Raw genomic sequence first — 17109 nt, 5'->3', positions numbered from 1 at the left:
AGAAGAGAATATAATTGTATATAACAGAATAGAGACTAGAATAGAACAGAACAGAACAGAATACAGGATAGGATAGGATAGGATAGGATAAAACAGAATAGAATCAGATATAACAGAATAGAGAATAAAACAGAATAGAACAGAATATAATAGAACAGAATATCGAATAGGATAGGATAGAAGAGAAGAGAATAGAATTGTATATAACAGAATAGAGACTAGAATAGAACAGAATAGAATAGAATAGAACAGAACAGAATACAGGATAGGATAGGATAGGATAAAACAGAATAGAATTGTATATAACAGAATAGAGACTAGACTAGACTAGACTAGAATAAAACAGAATCGAACAGAACACAGGATAGGATAGGACAGAATAGAACAAAACACAACAAAGGCAAAATCCACAGAGCGATGCACATCCCACAACCGTGAGCAGAGACCCCCAGTCCCTTGTCAAGCCCCCCAAACGAGGAAGCCCACGGAGGTCGCCCTTTTCGGGGGTGCTCGGGTCAGGCTGCTAGCTGCAGCCGGCAGAGAGCCCCGTCCTGCCTAGAATAGCATCGTACAGGCCCCCGGTCCTCCTGTACTGCACGTCCCGGAAGCCGGCAGGGCCCAGGAGCGCGAGGTACTGGGCAGGGGTCCTCTCCCGGCCCTCCGTCTGCACGAGCATGTTCAGCGAGTACAGCTGTGTGGTCAGAGGGCCCCGGCCGTCCGCGTCCAGGAGGCTTTCAATCACCAGGACAGCGCCCCCTGTCACGGGGACAGGCGGCCGTGAGCAAGGGACAGGGACGGGCCGGCCTGAGGACCGCCCCCCTCCTCCCCGGCTCCTGTCCAAGCCCCCAGCCCTTCTGAGTCCCCTGCCGCCCTGGGTGCCTTATGTCCTCATCGGGGCCCGCACCCGATGCCCCCCGACCGACCCCCCCGGGCACCAGCCAGGTCTCCACCAGGCAAGAGAAGAGCGTGTGCACAAAGTGACCCCCGCCCGGCCACACGGGGGTCCAACCAGGAGAGAGCTGTGCACCACGAGAGCCTTCGACTTCCCGCGGGTTGAGGTGCGATGCGTTACAGGACGGGTATGCACGCCGCGGGGGTTCAATGAGTGGCCTGACCCAAATGAGACCGCGGCAACACGGCCCCTGAACGGGGTCCCCACTCTGTGCGGACACGTGGCCCCACGAGCTACCTGGTTTGCAGGCCCGACGGATCCTCGCCAGCAAACGGGCACATCGCCCGTCGCTCCAGTCGTGCAGGACCCTCGCCAGGATGTAGAGCTCTGCCTCCGGAAGGGGGTCTTCGAAGAAATCTCCTGCGGCACGGGCAGGTGGCCTGGGGTCAGCGCACGACAGCCCCGCCGGACGAAAACAGCACCCAGCATGGCAAGGTCACCTGGGCCGTGGCACACGGTCCCCAGGGGTTCCCAGCTGCGACCCCAAAACCCAGCCCTGGTGCAGAAAAGTCGGCACGTATTTGGGGCCCCTCTCTGTCCCTCCGTCCTTCGGACGCGGGACACGGTTTTCATTTCCATCTTCTTTGCGAAGGTCACCAGCACACAGGTCCCTAAGCACGGATTTCAGGACGCCCCAGCCAACCGGTCGGAGACTCCCATCGCGGATGCCCTGGGCCGTAGAGGGTCGACCACACGGCGGGATCGCGTCCCAAGCCTAAGATTCACAGGTCCCGGGCGGCCTGGGGGCGCGTCTCCGGGTCCCCGTGCACACGCACAGCACAGGCGAACCCACCTTCCCAGAAGCGGATGCGGTCGTCCTCCAGGAATGGGAAGTGCTCCTTGGCCGCGCGCACGACATCGGGGGTGTCGAAGACGGTGACCCGACACCCAGGGTACAGGGCCGTGCACTCCTTGGCCAGAGCCCCGGAGCAGCCTGCAGGTGACCGGGGACAGACGACGGGCCCCTCGATGCATCCGGGACCACACCCCAGGCAGCTCGGCCCAAACCGGCGAGCCTCCAACCTGCCCCCAGAACCTGCGTCTCCCAGGGAGCTGGTGCGCAGTGACGCGGGCTCGGACGCGAACGCAGCGCGCCGCGGAGAGGGCAAGAGCGTTTGCTCAAAAGGCACAGAGGGTCGGCAGACCCTCGCTGCTAACGCCTGGACCTCACCTGAGCCCCACGTCCGCACCCTGTGTGGACAGGACAGCCCCCCGGCCAGGCCCCGGACCGTGTTCCGCGTGCACCTGCAGGCACCTCGGAAGCTCGCCCCCTCCACTTTCCGGCCCCGCTGAGCCAGGCAGCGTCTGCACCTGCATGGCCCGTGCACGCGCGGGATCGGCGTCCCTGGGAGCACAGATTGTGGGTCCCGCCCGCAGGCCCCGGGTCACAGCCACAGAGGGCAGGTTGTGCTCGGGGAGGAGCTGACGTCCCCACAGGTGCACGTGAACGGGACGCTTCCGCGCCGACCCTCAGTGGGACTCCCCACCGTATTGCCTCGCGGGCTCGCAGGGCCCCAGGCCCGCGCGTGGCGCCCCCGCTCACCGCCGACGTCGCAGATGAGCCGGAATGGAGACAGGTCGAAGGCCTCCAGCACCGCTCTCCCGCTGACGCTCCAGACGTCCTGCAGACCGCGCATGAACTGCACACGCTCGCCCTCCGACCTGCACGCAAAACCGGCTCGTCAAGGCCACGCCACAGCCCGTGCGCCCATCGCGGACAAGGCAGGGCTCCGAGCAACCAGCCGTGTGCCACAGGCGGGTCGGGAAGGCGCGCGTGCGGGCATCGACGTGTGCGCGTCCCGGACAGCGCGTGCTGTCGGGAGCCTCTGCTCGGCCGCCCAGCAAACCCACCTGAGGTCACCTGCTGTGGGGCTGAATGTCATGGTCCTTGGTCTCTGGAAGGCACTATGGGGACCCATTGCCACCAGAATCGGGGTTCTGCTGGTTTGAATTCAGGGAGCTCAGGAAGGTGTCCCACACCCCATGTGACAAGTCATTGGGTCCACGCACCCTCGGGCAGTGGCCCCAAACAGCGGGAGCCGGGGGACATGGGGACAAGGGTGGCCAAAGAAGCAGGAGTCTTGGAAGGACAGGAGGGGAGCGGAGGCACAGCCCAGAGGACTTCCCAGCCCCTGCCTGTCCTTCTTTCCCGGCCGTTAGCCCCCTGGGAACCCTGGAAACAGCCACTGGGGCATCAGCAGCTCAGAACTTCAACACCAGACCCCACGTCCACACCACACCCGTGTCCAGACTGGAGCGAACCCACTACCTGCGTAAGTCTGCCCCAAGTAAAAAGTGTGCCTCAGTTTTGCACATCACTGATGCTGGGCATCGAAGGGACGGACAGATTCCCACCTGCTCAGGAAAGTCACCAGCACAGACATCACAGCAGCAAAGTCGGCTGCTTTTTTTTTTGCTTTGTTTTGTTTTGTTTTAAGTATGAACTTGCTTCCATTTTGCTCTGTTGGAAGATGGATTCAGCCCCGTGAGGATGTGTGACGTAAACGTCATCCTGTAAGTGGCCACGTGGGGCATTACCTGTAGATGGCCGTGAAGAGTTCATTGGAGGGAACCCCAAACGCCTCCTGGTACCGGTTCTTGCCGTCCCTGCAAACAGGCAGGACGCGGTCACCCAGGGCCTGACACAGTCGGGGAAACCAGCAGGCACACACAAGGGGTCGAACTTCCCACCTCCCGTCACAGACAGAACACACAGGGGACAGAACTCAGTGACCAAACGTGGGCACGGACCCCCTTCTGGTGCGGAACACACGCATGTCCAGGGCCACAGGCCACACGTGTAGCCTGGCTTTGCCGTGTGAGCGAGGAAGGACAGAATCTAACGACCGCGTAAAGGGAGCAGGAAGTGATGTGCAATTGGGCGATGCTGAGGCCAGAGGACTTGTCGGCCGCCATCTGGGGACAGAAGGGCCCATGCTATGCTATTACCAATGCCTATCGGTATCTGTCACATACCTATACCTATTCATCAATATCTGTCTATTAATATCTATCAACATCTATCTATTATTGATCTATCTTCCTATCCATGCATTCATCCATCACATGTATGTATGTATGTATGTATGTATGTATGATCTATCCATCCATCCATCCACCCATACATCATATCTATCTATCTATCTATCTATCTATCTATCTATCCATCCATCCATCTACCCATCCATCGATCACATCTGTCTGTCTATCTATCTATCTACCCATCTATCCATCATGTCTGTCTATCTATCTATCTATCTATCTATCTATCTATCTATCCATCTATCCATCCATCTATCCATCCATCCATCCATCCATCTTTCCATCCATCCATCCATCCATCCATCCACCCACCCATACATCATATCTGTCCTATCTATCTATCTATCTATCTATCCATCCTTCTACCCATCCATCCATCATGTCTGTCTGTCTATCTATCTGTCTATCTATCTATCTATCTATCTATCTATCTATCATCTATCTATCCATCCATCCATCCATCCACCCATACATCATATCTATCTATCTATCTATCTATCTATCTATCCATCCCTATATCTATCCATGATCCATCATATCAATGTATCTAGCTATCCATCCATCCATGTATCTATTATCTACCCACCTACCCACCCATCTGTCTATGTCAGCAGTTTCCACTTGCAGGTGATTCTGTCCCCAAGAGGCACTTGAAATGTTGGGACATTTTTTTTATTATCATAATTGGAATGATTGTACCAACACATGGTGGGAGAAGACCAGGGACGCTGCTCAACTCCCTGCACAGCCCAGGACGCCCCACCTCAGACTCTGGTGCAGCCACAGACGCCCCCAGTGCCAACCCCAAGAATAGTTGTGGGAGCAGTATGTTATTGTACACCCCCTTCCCCACTTTGCTTCCTCAGCCCAAGGCCCTTTCCCTGGGCACCACTGAAGGTCAAGGACTTGTCATCAGGACAGATTAGCACTACATGAATTACGTCGGTTAGGACCAGGGGGTTTCTCACACCTGCTCTGGACCCCAGACCCAGCAGGGTTGCATTTGATTCTAAGGGAAACCTGGCAGTTCAACCTCACAGATGCCCTGAAACCAGCCTGCAGGGAACCCTGGGGCCCCGTCCACACCGCCAACCCCTCACCCACCTCACGGCCTGGGCCAGGTGGCCCCAGCACAGGTACGTTGTCCTGGCCAGGTACAGAAGCATGTTGCCCTGGTACTTGGGACTGGCCCTGACCAGGTAGGTGCTGGAGAGCTCTGTGTTTTGATATAAAGCTGCAGAGAAACACAAAGAATAGGTTGTATTCTAAGTCAGAGGCCACCGTGCAGCTTTGAGACAAGTCTCGGCTGCGAGCTACCCCCTCCCTGCTCGTCTGTAAAGTGCCAATCCCTGAGCGTGCGTCCTTGTCTCTAGTTCACGAATCTAGTATCCTAAAAATGGACAGAACGAGCAACATACAGCTAAAATCTTGAATTTTGCCAAGTAAGGACATTAAAAGCAAAACAGAACCCACCATCACCACATTTCATAAGAGAAAAGCCATCTCAACACCAAAATAAGGATATAATGTCGTATCGAATGGCAACTCTTTAACGGGATAGATATAGTTCGATTGAGAATAACTCCCTTGTGGGCGCTTTCCCCCCATTTTTCGCTTGCTCACTGGATAACTCGTGAGGGTAGCAATGCATGCACCAGCCCTTGGAGACCCCTAGAATGCGGTCAGCAAAGTACAGCCTGGGCAGTAAATGTGGCCCACTGCTTGTGTGTGTAAATAAAGTTTTATTGAAATCCAGACACGCCCGCTCATTTACATAAAGCCTCCTTGAGCCCAAAGCTGCTTAAACATGTCCTACACGGCTGGAAATACTTATTCTCTGGTTCCTCACGGGAAAACTGTGCCGCCTACGTATTGAAATGCCAAGCTGGCTTACCTTTTCCTCTGCTCGTCTCCACCTGAAGCAGCTTCAGGGACACACAGGTGTCCAGCAGGAGCTGTGTCCCATGGGAGCTGGTGCCCAGACGCACAGCCACTGCCGCTGAGCCCAGGGGCTCCGGGGCCTCGGAGAGGAGGTCAAACACACCCAGCTCACAGGCAGCAAACAGAACCTCGGAAACAAGGGGCCAGCGGTGAGCGAGCGTCCTGGGGACCACACTCACAGAAGCGCCGGGAGGCAGGGATGTGATTTCAGAGGACACAGTGCTGCCATGGAGAACGCTATGGCTGTTCCTTAAAAACTCAGACACAATGGTTGTGGAAACCAGGAGTTCTGCTTCTGCGTGTGGACTCCAAGGAATTCTAAGTGGACCTTGGAAAAGACACTTGTGGATCTGTGCTCACCGGAGCGTTATCCACGGGAGCCAAGATGTGGAAGAACCAAGTGTCCACGGATGGATGGAAGGATGAGCAGACTGTGGTCCATGCACACAGTGGACTGTTATGCAGGCTTGAAAAGGAAGGACGTTCTGCACCTGCTACAATGTGGGTGGACTTTGGGGACGTGAGGCTCAGTGACACAAGCCAGACACAGAAGGACAGGTCCTGTGTGATCCCACGTATATGGCGTCTCTAAACAAGACACATCCGCAGAGACAGAGAGTACATGGTGGAGACAGGGGCTGGGACGGGGACGGGGAGTCAGTGGTTCATGGGGACACAGCTTCAGTTTGGGAAGATGGAAAGTTCTGGAGATGATGGTGATGATAAGTGCAAAACAGTGAATGGGCTCAGAGCCACTGATCTGTGCATGCAAAACAATTAAAACAGTGAACTTTGTGGTATTTCTATTTTAAAACAATAACATTTTCAAAAAAATTAAAAATTAAAAAAAATTTTTAAATAAAAACAATAACATTGTCAAATTAAATTTTAAATCGAAACCTCCAGTTAATTTTTTAAATTGAAAACAAAAAAGTGTTTAAACAGAACTTAAACAAATGTTTGAATATGTTAAATTAATATTTTAAATACTAAGGTATTTAAATATTTGAGTAGAGTACATAAAACAAATAAAATAAATAAAATTTGAATAAATAAGTATTTTAAACAGAACAGAATCTAGTACGTGAAACAAATAAATAAAATAAAAAATTACACTCAGGCTTTGTCTCCCTCTGTCTCAAAAATAAATAAACATTAAAAATTTTTTTAGGGGCCCCTGGGTGGCTCGGTCGGTTAAGCGTCCGACTTCGGCTCAGGTCATGATCTCGCGGTCCGTGAGTTTGAGCCCCGCGTCGGGCTCTGTGCTGACAGCTCAGAGCCTGGAGCCTGTTTCAGATTCTGTGTCTCCCTCTATCTCTGACCCTCCCCCGTTCATGCTCTGTCTCTCTCTGTCTCAAAAATAAATAAACGTTAAAAAAAAATTTTTTTTTAATTTTTTTAATTAAAAAAAAGGGGCGCCCGGGTGGTTCAGTCGGTTAAGCGTCCAACTTTGGCTCAGGTCACGATCTCGCGGTTCGTGAGTTCAAGCCCCGCGTCGGGCTCTGTGCTGACAGCTCAGAGCTTGGAACCTGCTTCAGATTCTGCGTCTCCCTGTCTCTCTGCCCCTCCCTGACTCGGACTCTGTCTCAAAAATAAATAAACATTAAAAAAAATTAAAAATAAATAAATAAAACTCATTAAAATATAAAATAAAGTAAGATGAAATAAGGAAAAGAAAAAATTAAGTTAAATTTAAATACAAAATAAGGAACAGGAAAAATAAATTAGAATAAAATAAAATAAATAAATATAATAAAATAAAATAAAATAAAATGAACTAAAGTGTAATAAAATAAAATAAATAAAATAAAACATAAGAAAACAAAATAAAATAAAATGGAACGAAATAAAACAAAACAAAATAAAATAAAGTAAAATAGAATAGAATAAAATGAAGTAAAATAAAATGAAATGTAATGAAATAAAATAAAACAAAGCAAAACAAAACAAAATAAAATATAATGAAAGGAAATATAATAAAATAAATAAAATAAAATAAAACATAACAAAACAAAACAAAATAACATAAAATATAATGAAATGAAATATAATAAAATAATATAAATGAAATAAAATAAAACAAAACAAAATACAATGAAATGAAATAAAGTAAAAAGAAATGAAATGAAATGAACAAAACAAAATGAAACAAAATAACATAAACTAAAATGTAATGAAATGAAATAAAATAAAATAAAATAAATAAAACAAAATAAAACATAGCAAAACGAAACAAAATAAAATAAAACAAAATAAAATAAAACAAAACAAAATAAAATAAAACAAAAAATAAAATAAAACAAAAGAAAATAAAACAAAAAATAAAAGAAAAGAAAATAAAACAAAAAATAAAACAAAAGAAAATAAAACAAAACAAAAGGAAATAAAACAAAAAAATATAAAACAAAAGGAAATAAAACAATATAAAACTAAAGATAAAATAAAACAAAAAAATAAAATAAAATAAAATAAAATAAAATAAAATAAAATAAAAGTAAAATAAAATAGAATAAAACAAGATAAAACAAAAAACGAAACCAAACCAAATACGAATACGCTTCCACTGTGCACTCGGGGAGCACCTGTTCGTGCCGCTGGGGGGCGCTGTGGGGTCGACCAGCTGTCCAGGGTGTCGCCATCCAGCGGACAGGCTGGTCCTCAGGGCGGGTGAGGGCCAGGGCTGGGGGGAGGGCGGCCCGGAGCAAGCAGGGCGCGACGAGCCCCTCCAGCGGCTGGGCAGCCCGCAAGGGGGCGCCCGAGCGGCTCTGGGGTACCGCCTCCCGCCGTCCCCCCACCCCCACCCCACCCCGTCTGGCTCCACAAGATGCTCAATAAACCGCCCCCCGCCTGCCCCGCCGTCGGGCCCGGAACAGCATCGCCCCGCAAAGAAACAGCCTGGGACCCGTCCTGGCAAAGACACAGCGTCAGAAGGAAGCTTCACCCTTTGCGTCCCGACTCTCAGCAGCGACCTTCCCTGCAAGGGGGCCTCAGGGCCGCGACGCCTGTCGCTTGTGTTGTGCCCACGGCTCCGTCTGGGGACCTTCACAGCTCGTGCCTGCAAGTGATGCGCAAAGTCTTCCAGGCACCGGCAAATCATCACCGCGTTGTGCTTTCCCTCTTGCACAGTGTTTCGCATGGGTGCAGGGCCGGGGCGACCTCGCTGACAGTGGCCACTCACGTCCCACGTGGGCAGATGGCCCTTGGAGACAGGCGCGACCCACAGCATGGTCACCGCACACGGATGACGAGCGCCGCCTCCACACGTGCCAGGACGTGAATAGCGGTAGCGTCGAGGCTACAGTTTCCTCCCGCACTGAGCTCACTGCACAGCCCCAAAGAGGCCCGCGGCCGAGGGGACTGGGGGCCTGTCGTCATGCTGTGTTACCTCGTACCCTGTGATGAGGGTCCTACCAACTGTCGTGCGTGAAGCCAGGGCTTCCGGACCTCAGCACGGTGGACATCGGGGGCCGAAGACCCTCTGGGACCGGGCGTGCTGTGCACCGTAGGGCGATGAGCAACGTCTCTGGTCTCCACCTGCCACAGGCCAGGGGTGCCCCCATCCCGGCTGTGACAATCAAAAACGTGCCCAGACACTGCCAAGAGGCTCCTGAGGGTAAAGTTCTATCCATTTATCGACAAGCTCTATCTATAAAATCCCGTTAAAATCATACTAAATCCGCGCGAGTTTGTACGGTTAGTGCTCTGTTATAGTCACACCGCCTCTTATTTGACTAAGATTGTATCACCTGTTGTCACCCTTTCATTACTTGGTATTCTACTAAGGTTGTGTTAACTAGTCCTGTACGAAGGTTGTCTTAACTCCCCCTGTACTAAGGTTGTTGTGGTAACTCTCCCTGTAGGAAGGTTGTGCTAACACTCCATGTACTAAAGTTGTGTTAATTCTCCCTGTACTAAAATTGTGTACTAAAATTGTACAAAGGTTGTGGTAACTCTCCCTGTACAAAGGTTGTTGTATTAACTCTCCCCGTACTAAGGTTGTGTGAACTCTCTGTACTAAGTTTGTGTGAACTCTCTGTACTAAGGTTGTGTGAACTCTCCCTATACTAAGGTTATCTTAACTCTCCTTGTACTAAAATTGTGTTAACTCTCCCTATACTAAGGTTATGTTAACTCTCCTTGTACTAAGGTTGTTGTGTTAACTCTCCCTGTACGAAGGTTGTGTTAACACTCCATGTACTAAGGTTGTGTTAATTCTCCCTGTACTAAAATTGTGTACTAAAATTGTACAAAGGTTGTGGTAACTCTCCCTGTACAAAGGTTGTTGTGTTAACTCTCTGTACTAAGGTTGTGTTAACTCTCCCCCTACAAAGATTGTGTTAACTCTCCCTGCACTAACATTGTGTTAACTCTCCCTGTACTAAGATTATGTTAACTCTCCCTGTACGAAGGATGTATTAACACTCCCTGTACTAAAATTGTGTTAACTCTCCCTATACTAAGGTTATGTTAACTCTCCTTCTACTAAGGTTGTTGTGTTAACTCTCCCTGTATGAACCTTACTGTCTTAACTCTCCCTGTACGAAGGCTGTGTTAGCTCTTGCTGTACTAAGGTTGTTGTGTTAGCTCTCCATGTACAAAGGTTGTGTTGAATCACCCTGTATGAAGCTTGTTGTCTTACCTCTCCCTGTACGAAGGTTGTGTTAACTCTCCCTGTACGAAGGTTGCCGTGTTAAGTCTCCACATACAAAGCTTGTCTTAACTCTCTCTGAGCTAAGGTTGTGTTAATTCTCTTTGTGCTAAGGTTGTGTTAACTCTCCCTGAACTAATGTTGTCGTGTTAACTCTCCCTGTACTAAAGTGATGTTAACTCTTCCTGTTTGAAGGTTGTTGTGTTAAGTCTCCCTCTACGAAGGTTGCTGTGTTAACTCTCCCTGTAAAATGGTTGTGTTAACTCTCCCTGTAAAAAGGTTGTTGTGTTAACTCTCCCTGTACTAGATTGTGTTAACTATCCCTGTACAAATGTTGTGTTAACTCTCCCTGGAATAAGGTTTTTGTGTTAACTCTCCCTGTACTAAGGTTGTTGTGTTAACTCTCCCTGTAAGAAGGTTGTTGTGTCAACTCTCCCTGTACTAAGATTGTGTTAACTATCCCTGTACAAATGTTGTGTTAACTCTCCCTGGAATAAGGTTTTTGTGTTAACTCTCCCTGTACTAAGGTTGTTGTGTTAACTCTCCCTGTAAGAAGGTTGTTGTGTTAACTCTCCCTGTACTAAGATTGTGTTAACTCTCCTTGTATGAAGCTTGATGTCTTAACTCTCCCTGTACGAAGGTTGTTGTGTAAAGTATCCCTGCACAAAGGTTGTGTTAACTCTCCCTGTATTAGGTTGTGTTAACTATCCCTGTACTAAGGTTGTTGTGTTAAGTCTCCCTGTACTAACCATGTGTTAACTGTCCCTGTATTAAGGTTGTGTTAACTCTCCCAGTACTCAGGTTGTGTTAACTCTCCCTTTACTAAGGTTGTTGGGTTAGGTCTTTCTGTATGAAGGTTGTGTTAAGTCTCCCTGTACTAAGGTTGTGTTGAATCTCCCTGTATGAAGGTTGTTGTGTTAGGTCTCCTTGCACAAATGTTGTGCTAACTCTCTCTCTGCTAAGGTTGTGTTAACTCTCTGGTAACTTTGTGTTAACTCTCCCTGTGCTAAGGTTGTGTTAACTCTCCCTGTACTCAGGTTGTGTTAACTACCCCTATATTAAGGTTGTTGTGTTAACTCTCCAAGTACTAAGGTTGTATTAACTCTCCCTGTACTAAGGTTGTTGTGTTAACTCTCCCTGTGCTAAGGTTGTGATAACTCTGCCTGTACTAAGGTTGTGTTAAATCTCCGTGTATGAAGTTTGTTGTCTTATCTCTCCATGTACGAAGGTTTTGTTAACTCTCCCTGTACAAAGGTTGTTGTCTTAAGTCTCCCTATACCAAGGTTGTGTTAACCTCTCCCAGTAATAAGGTTGTGTTATCTCTCCCTGTACCAAGGTTCTGTAAACTCTCCCTGTACTAAGGTCGTGTTAACTCTCTCTGTATGAAGCTTATTGTCTTAATGCTCCCTGTACAAATGTTTTGTTAACTCTCCCTGTACGAAGGTTGTTGTGTTAAGCTTCCCTGTAAAAACTGTGTGCTAACTCTCTCATTGCTTACGTTGTGTTAACTCTCTCTGTGCTAAATTTGTGTTAACTCTCCCTGTGCTAAGGCTGTTTAAACTCTCCTTGTACTAAGGTTGTTATGTTAACTCTCCCTGTGCTAAGGTTATTGTGTTAACTCTCCCTGTGCTAAGGTTGTTGTGTTAACTCCCCCTGTACTAAGATTGTGTTAACCATCTCTTTACTAAGTTTGTGTTAACGCTCCCTGTCCTAAGGTGGTTGTGTTAACTCTCCCTGTACTAAGGTTGTGTTAACTCATTCCTGTATGAAGCTTGTTGTCTTAACTCTCCCTGTACGAAAGTTATGTTGCCTCTCCCTATGCAAAGCATGTTGTGTTAGATCTCCATGTACAAATGTTGTCTTCACTCCCTCATTGTTTAGTTTTGTTAACTCCCTCTGTGCTAAGTTTCTGTTAACTCTCCTTGTAACTCCCTCTGTGCTAAGTTTCTGTTAACTCTCCTTGTGCTAAGGTGTTTTAACTCTCCATGTACTAAGGTTGTTGTGTTAACTCTCCCTGGACTGAGGTTGTTGTCTTAACTCTTCCTGTACTAAGGTTGTGTTAATTCTCCCTGTACTAAGGTTGTGTTAACTCTCCCTGGACTGAGGTTGTTGTGTTAACTCTCCCTGTACTAAAGTTGTGTTAACTCACCCTGTATTTAGGTTGTTGTGTTAACTCCCTGTACTAAGGTTGTGTTGACTCTCCTTGAACTAAGATTCTGTTAACTCTCTGTCTGAAGTTGTTGCGTTAACTCTCCCTGTACGAAGGTTGTTGTGTTAAGTCTTCTTGCACAAATGTTGTGCTAACTCTCTTTGCTAACGTTGTGTTAAGTCTCTTTGTGCTAACTTTGTGTTAACCCTCACTGCGAAGGATGTGTTAACTCTCCCTGTGCTAGGTTGTTGTGTTAACTCTCCCTGTACTAAGGTTCTGTTAACTCTCCCTGTACCCAGGTTGTGTTAACTACCCCTGTACTAGGTTGTTGTGTTAACTCTCCCTGTACTAAGTTTGTATTAACTCTCCCTATACTAAGGTGGTGTTAACTCTTCCTGTACTAAGGTTATTGTGTCAACTCTCCCTGTGCTCAGACTGTGATAAATCTCCCTGTATTAATATTGTGTTAACTCTCCCTGTACTAATGTTGTGTTAACTCTTCCTGTACGAAGGTTGTGTTAACTCCCTCTGTGCTAAGGGTGTGTTAACTCTCCCTGTACTAAGGTTGTTGTGTTTACTTTCCTTGTACTAAGATAGTTCTGTTTGCTCCCCCTGTACTAAGGTTGTGTTAACTCTCCCTGTACTAAGTTTGTGTTACCCCTGCCTGTACTAAGACTGTGTTAAATCTCCCTGTACTAATGTTGTGTTAACTCTCCCTGTATGAAGGTTTTTGTGTTAACTCTCCCTGTACAAAGGTTGTTGTGTTAACTCTCTCTGTACGAAGGTTGTTGTGTTAACTCTCCCTGGACAAACGTTGTGTTAACTCTCTCTGCGCGAAGGTTGTGTTAACTCTCCCTGTTCTAAGGTTTGTTAACTCTCCTGTACTAAGGTTGTTGTGTTAAGTCTACTTGTACAAAGGTTGTGCTAACTCTCCCTGTACTAAAGTTGTGTTAACTCTCCCCGTACTAAGGTTGTGTTAACTCTCCTTGTACTAAGGTTGTGTTTACTCTCGCTTTACTAAGATTGTTGTGTTAGCTATCCCTGTACTAATGTTTTTGTGTTAAGTCTCCCTGTACATAGGTTGTGTTACATCTCTGTATACTAGGTTGTTGTGTTACTCTCCCTGTATGAACATTGTTGCATTAAGTCTCCTTGCACAAATTTTGTGCTAACTCTCTCTTTGCTAAGGTTGTGTTAACTCTCTGTGTGCTAACCCTGTGTTAACCGTCACTGGGCTAAGGATGTGTTAACTATCCCTGTCCTAAGATATTATGTTAACACGCCCTGTATTAAGGTTGTGTTAACTCTCCCTGTACTCAGGTTGTGTTAACTACCCCTGTATTAAGGTTGTTGTTTTAACTCTCCCAGTACTAAGGTTGTTGTGTTCACTCTGCATGTATTATAGTTGTGTTAACTCTCCCTGTACTAAGGTTGTTGTGTTAACTCTCCCTGTACTAAGACTGTATTAAATCTCGTGTACTGATATTGTGTTAACTCTCCCTGTACCAAGATGGTGTTAACTCTCCCTGTACTAAGGTGGTGTTAACTCTCCCAGTGCAAAAGGTGTGTTAACTCTCCTTGTACTAAGGTTGTTGTGCTAACTCTCCCTGTACTAAGGTTGTGTTAACTCTCCCCGTACTACGGTTGTTGTGTTAACTCTACCTATACGACAGATGTGTTAACTCTCCCTGTACTATGGCTGTGGTAATTCTCTCTCTACTATGACTGTGTTAAATCTCCCTGTACTAATGTTGTATTAACTCTCCCTGTGCTGAGGTAGGGTTAACTCTCCCTGTACTAAGGTTGTTGTGTTAGCTCTCCCTGTACTAAGGTTGTGTTAACTCTCTCTATATGAAGTTTTTTGTCTTAATGCTCCCTGTATGAATGTTGTGTTAACTCTCCCTGTACGAAGGTCGCTGTGTTCAGCTCACTGTAAAAATGCTGTGTTAACACTCATTGCTTAGGTGGTGTTAACTCTTTCTGTGTTAAATTTGTGTTAACTCTCCCTGTGTTAAGGTTATTTAACTCTCCCTGTACTAAAATTGTGTTAACTCTCCCTGTACTAAGGTTTTGTTAACTCTCCCTGTTGTAACGTTATTGTGTTAACTCTTCCTGTTGTAAGGTTGTGTTCACTCTCCCTGCATGAAGGTTGTTGTGTTAACTCTCCCTGTACTAAGGTTGTGTTTACTCACCCCATACTACAGTTGTTGTATGAACTCTCTCTATACTAAGGTTATGTTAACTCTCCCTGTACTAAGTTTGTGTTAACTCTACCTGTACTAAGACTGTGTTAAATCTCCCTGTACTAATGTTGTGTTAACTCTCCCAGTACTAAGGTTGTGTTACCTCTCTCTGTGCTAAGGTTGTGTTAACTCTCCTGGTACTAACATTGTGCTTACTCTCCCTGTAATAGGTTATGTTAACTATCCCTGTACTAAGGTGGTTGTGTTAAGTCTCCCTGTACTAAGAATGTGTTAACTCTCCCTGTATGAAGGTTGTATTAACTCTCCCAGTACTCAGGTTGTGTTAACTCTCCCTTTACTACAATAGTTGTGGTAGCTCTCCCTGCACTAAAGTTTTTGTATTAACTGTCCCTGTCCTAAAGTTGTGTTAACTCTCCCTGTACTAAGGTTGTGTTAACTCTCTCTGTATGAAGCTTTTTGTCTTAATGCTCCCTGTAGAAATGTGTTAACTCTCCCTGTACAAAGGTTGTTGTGTTAAACCTCCCTGTAAAAATGATGTGCTAACTCTCTCATTGCTTAGGTTGTGTTAACTCTCTGTGCTAAATTTGTGTTAACTCTCCCTGTGCTAAGACTGTTTAAATTCTCCTTGTACTAAGGTTGTTATATTAACTCTCCCTGTGCTAAGGTTGTTGTGTTAACTCTCCCTGTACTAATATTGTGTTAACTCTCCCTGTGCTAATGTTGTGTTAACACTCCCTGTACTAAGGTTGTGGTAACTCTCCCAGTACTCAGGTAGTGTTAACTCTCCCTTTACTAAAGTTGTTGTGTTAGCTATCCCTGTACTAAGGTTTTTGTGTTAAGTCTCCCTGTATGAAGGTTGTGGTGTTAAGTCTCCCTCTACATAGTTTGTGGTACGTCTCCCTGTACTAAGGTTGTTGTATTAACTCTCCCTGTACTAAGGTTGTCTTACCTCTCCCTGTACGAAGGTTGTGTTAAGTCTCCTTGCACAAATTTTGTGCTAACTCTCTCTTTGCTAACGTTGGGTTAACTCTCTGTGTGCTAACTTTGTGTTAAACCTCACTGTGCTAAGGATGTATTAAATCTCCCTGTACTAAGACTTTGTTAAATCTCCCTTTACTAATTATGTGTTAACTCTCCCTGTACTAAGGTTGTTGTGTTAACTCTCCATGTACTAAGGTTGTGTTAACTCTCCCTGTACTAAGTCTTTGTTAAATCTCCCTTTACTAATTATGTGTTAACTCTCACTGTACTAAGGTTGTTGTGTTAACTCTCCATGTACTAAGGTTGTGTTAACTCTCCCCATACAAATGTTGTTGTGTTAACTCTCTCTGTATTACGGTTGTGTTAACTCTTCCTGTACTAAATATGTGTTAACTCTACCTGTACTAAGAATGTGTTAAATCTCCCTGTACTAATGTTGTGTTATTGTCCCTATACTAAGGTTGTACTAACTCTCCCTGTAGAAAGGTTGTGTTAACTCTCCCTGTATGAAGGTTGTTGTGTTAAGTCTCCCTGTACAAAGGTTGTTGTGTTATGTCTCACTGTTCAAAGGTTGTGTTAAGCCTCCCTGTACTAAGGTTGTGTTACCTCTCCCTGTGGTAACGTTGTGTTAACTCTCCGTGTACTAAGGTTGTTGTGTTAACTCTCCCTGTAGTAAGGTTGTGTATACTCTCCCTGTACTAAGGTTGTGTTAACTCTCCCTGTATGAAGCTTTTTGTCTTAATGCTCCTTGTACAAAGGTTGCTGTGTTAAGTCTCCCTGTAAAAATGTTGTGTTAACTCTCTCATTGCTTAGGCTGTGTTAACTCTCTCTGTTCTAAATTTGTGTTAACTCTTCATGTGCTAAGGTTATTATTACTCTCTCTGTACTAAGGTGGTTGTGTTAACTCTCCCTGTACAAAGGTTGTGTTAACTCTCCCAGTACTAACGTTGTTGTGTTAAGTCTCCCTGTACTAAGGTTGTGTTAACCCTCCCTGTACTAAGAGTGTTGTGTTAACTCTCCTGGTACTAAGGTTGTCTTAACTCTCCTTGTACTAACATTGTTGTGTTAACTGTCCCCATACTAAGGTTGTGTTAACATTGTTGTGTTAACTGTCCCCGTACGAAGGTTGTGTTAACTCTCTCTTCGTTAAGGTTATATTAACTCTCCCTGTACTAAGGTTGTGTTTACTCTC

The 17109-nt window shown here is 46.3% G+C and overlaps 1 protein-coding gene across 1 annotated transcript; it reads right to left on the bottom strand.

The window, feature by feature from the left end:
• Nucleotides 1-255: 255 nt before the first annotated feature.
• ASMT (acetylserotonin O-methyltransferase) lies at nt 256-9310 on the bottom strand. The gene is made up of 9 exons (XM_058714277.1): nt 9173-9310; nt 8518-8667; nt 5889-6285; nt 5099-5228; nt 3491-3559; nt 2496-2614; nt 1746-1886; nt 1190-1312; nt 256-756 (listed from the first exon to the last, which is right to left on the bottom strand). Exons 1-9 carry the CDS (start codon nt 9308-9310, stop codon nt 524-526), a joined length of 1500 nt encoding a protein of 499 aa, XP_058570260.1. The 3' UTR covers nt 256-523.
• Nucleotides 9311-17109: the final 7799 nt, after the last annotated feature.

The sequence above is a fragment of the Neofelis nebulosa genome, chromosome X (genome assembly GCF_028018385.1).
Source record: "Neofelis nebulosa isolate mNeoNeb1 chromosome X, mNeoNeb1.pri, whole genome shotgun sequence".
NCBI classification, from domain to species: domain Eukaryota; kingdom Metazoa; phylum Chordata; class Mammalia; order Carnivora; family Felidae; genus Neofelis; species Neofelis nebulosa.
Note: the sequence above shows the minus strand (reverse complement) of the source record. Positions and strands in the feature narration are given on the sequence as shown.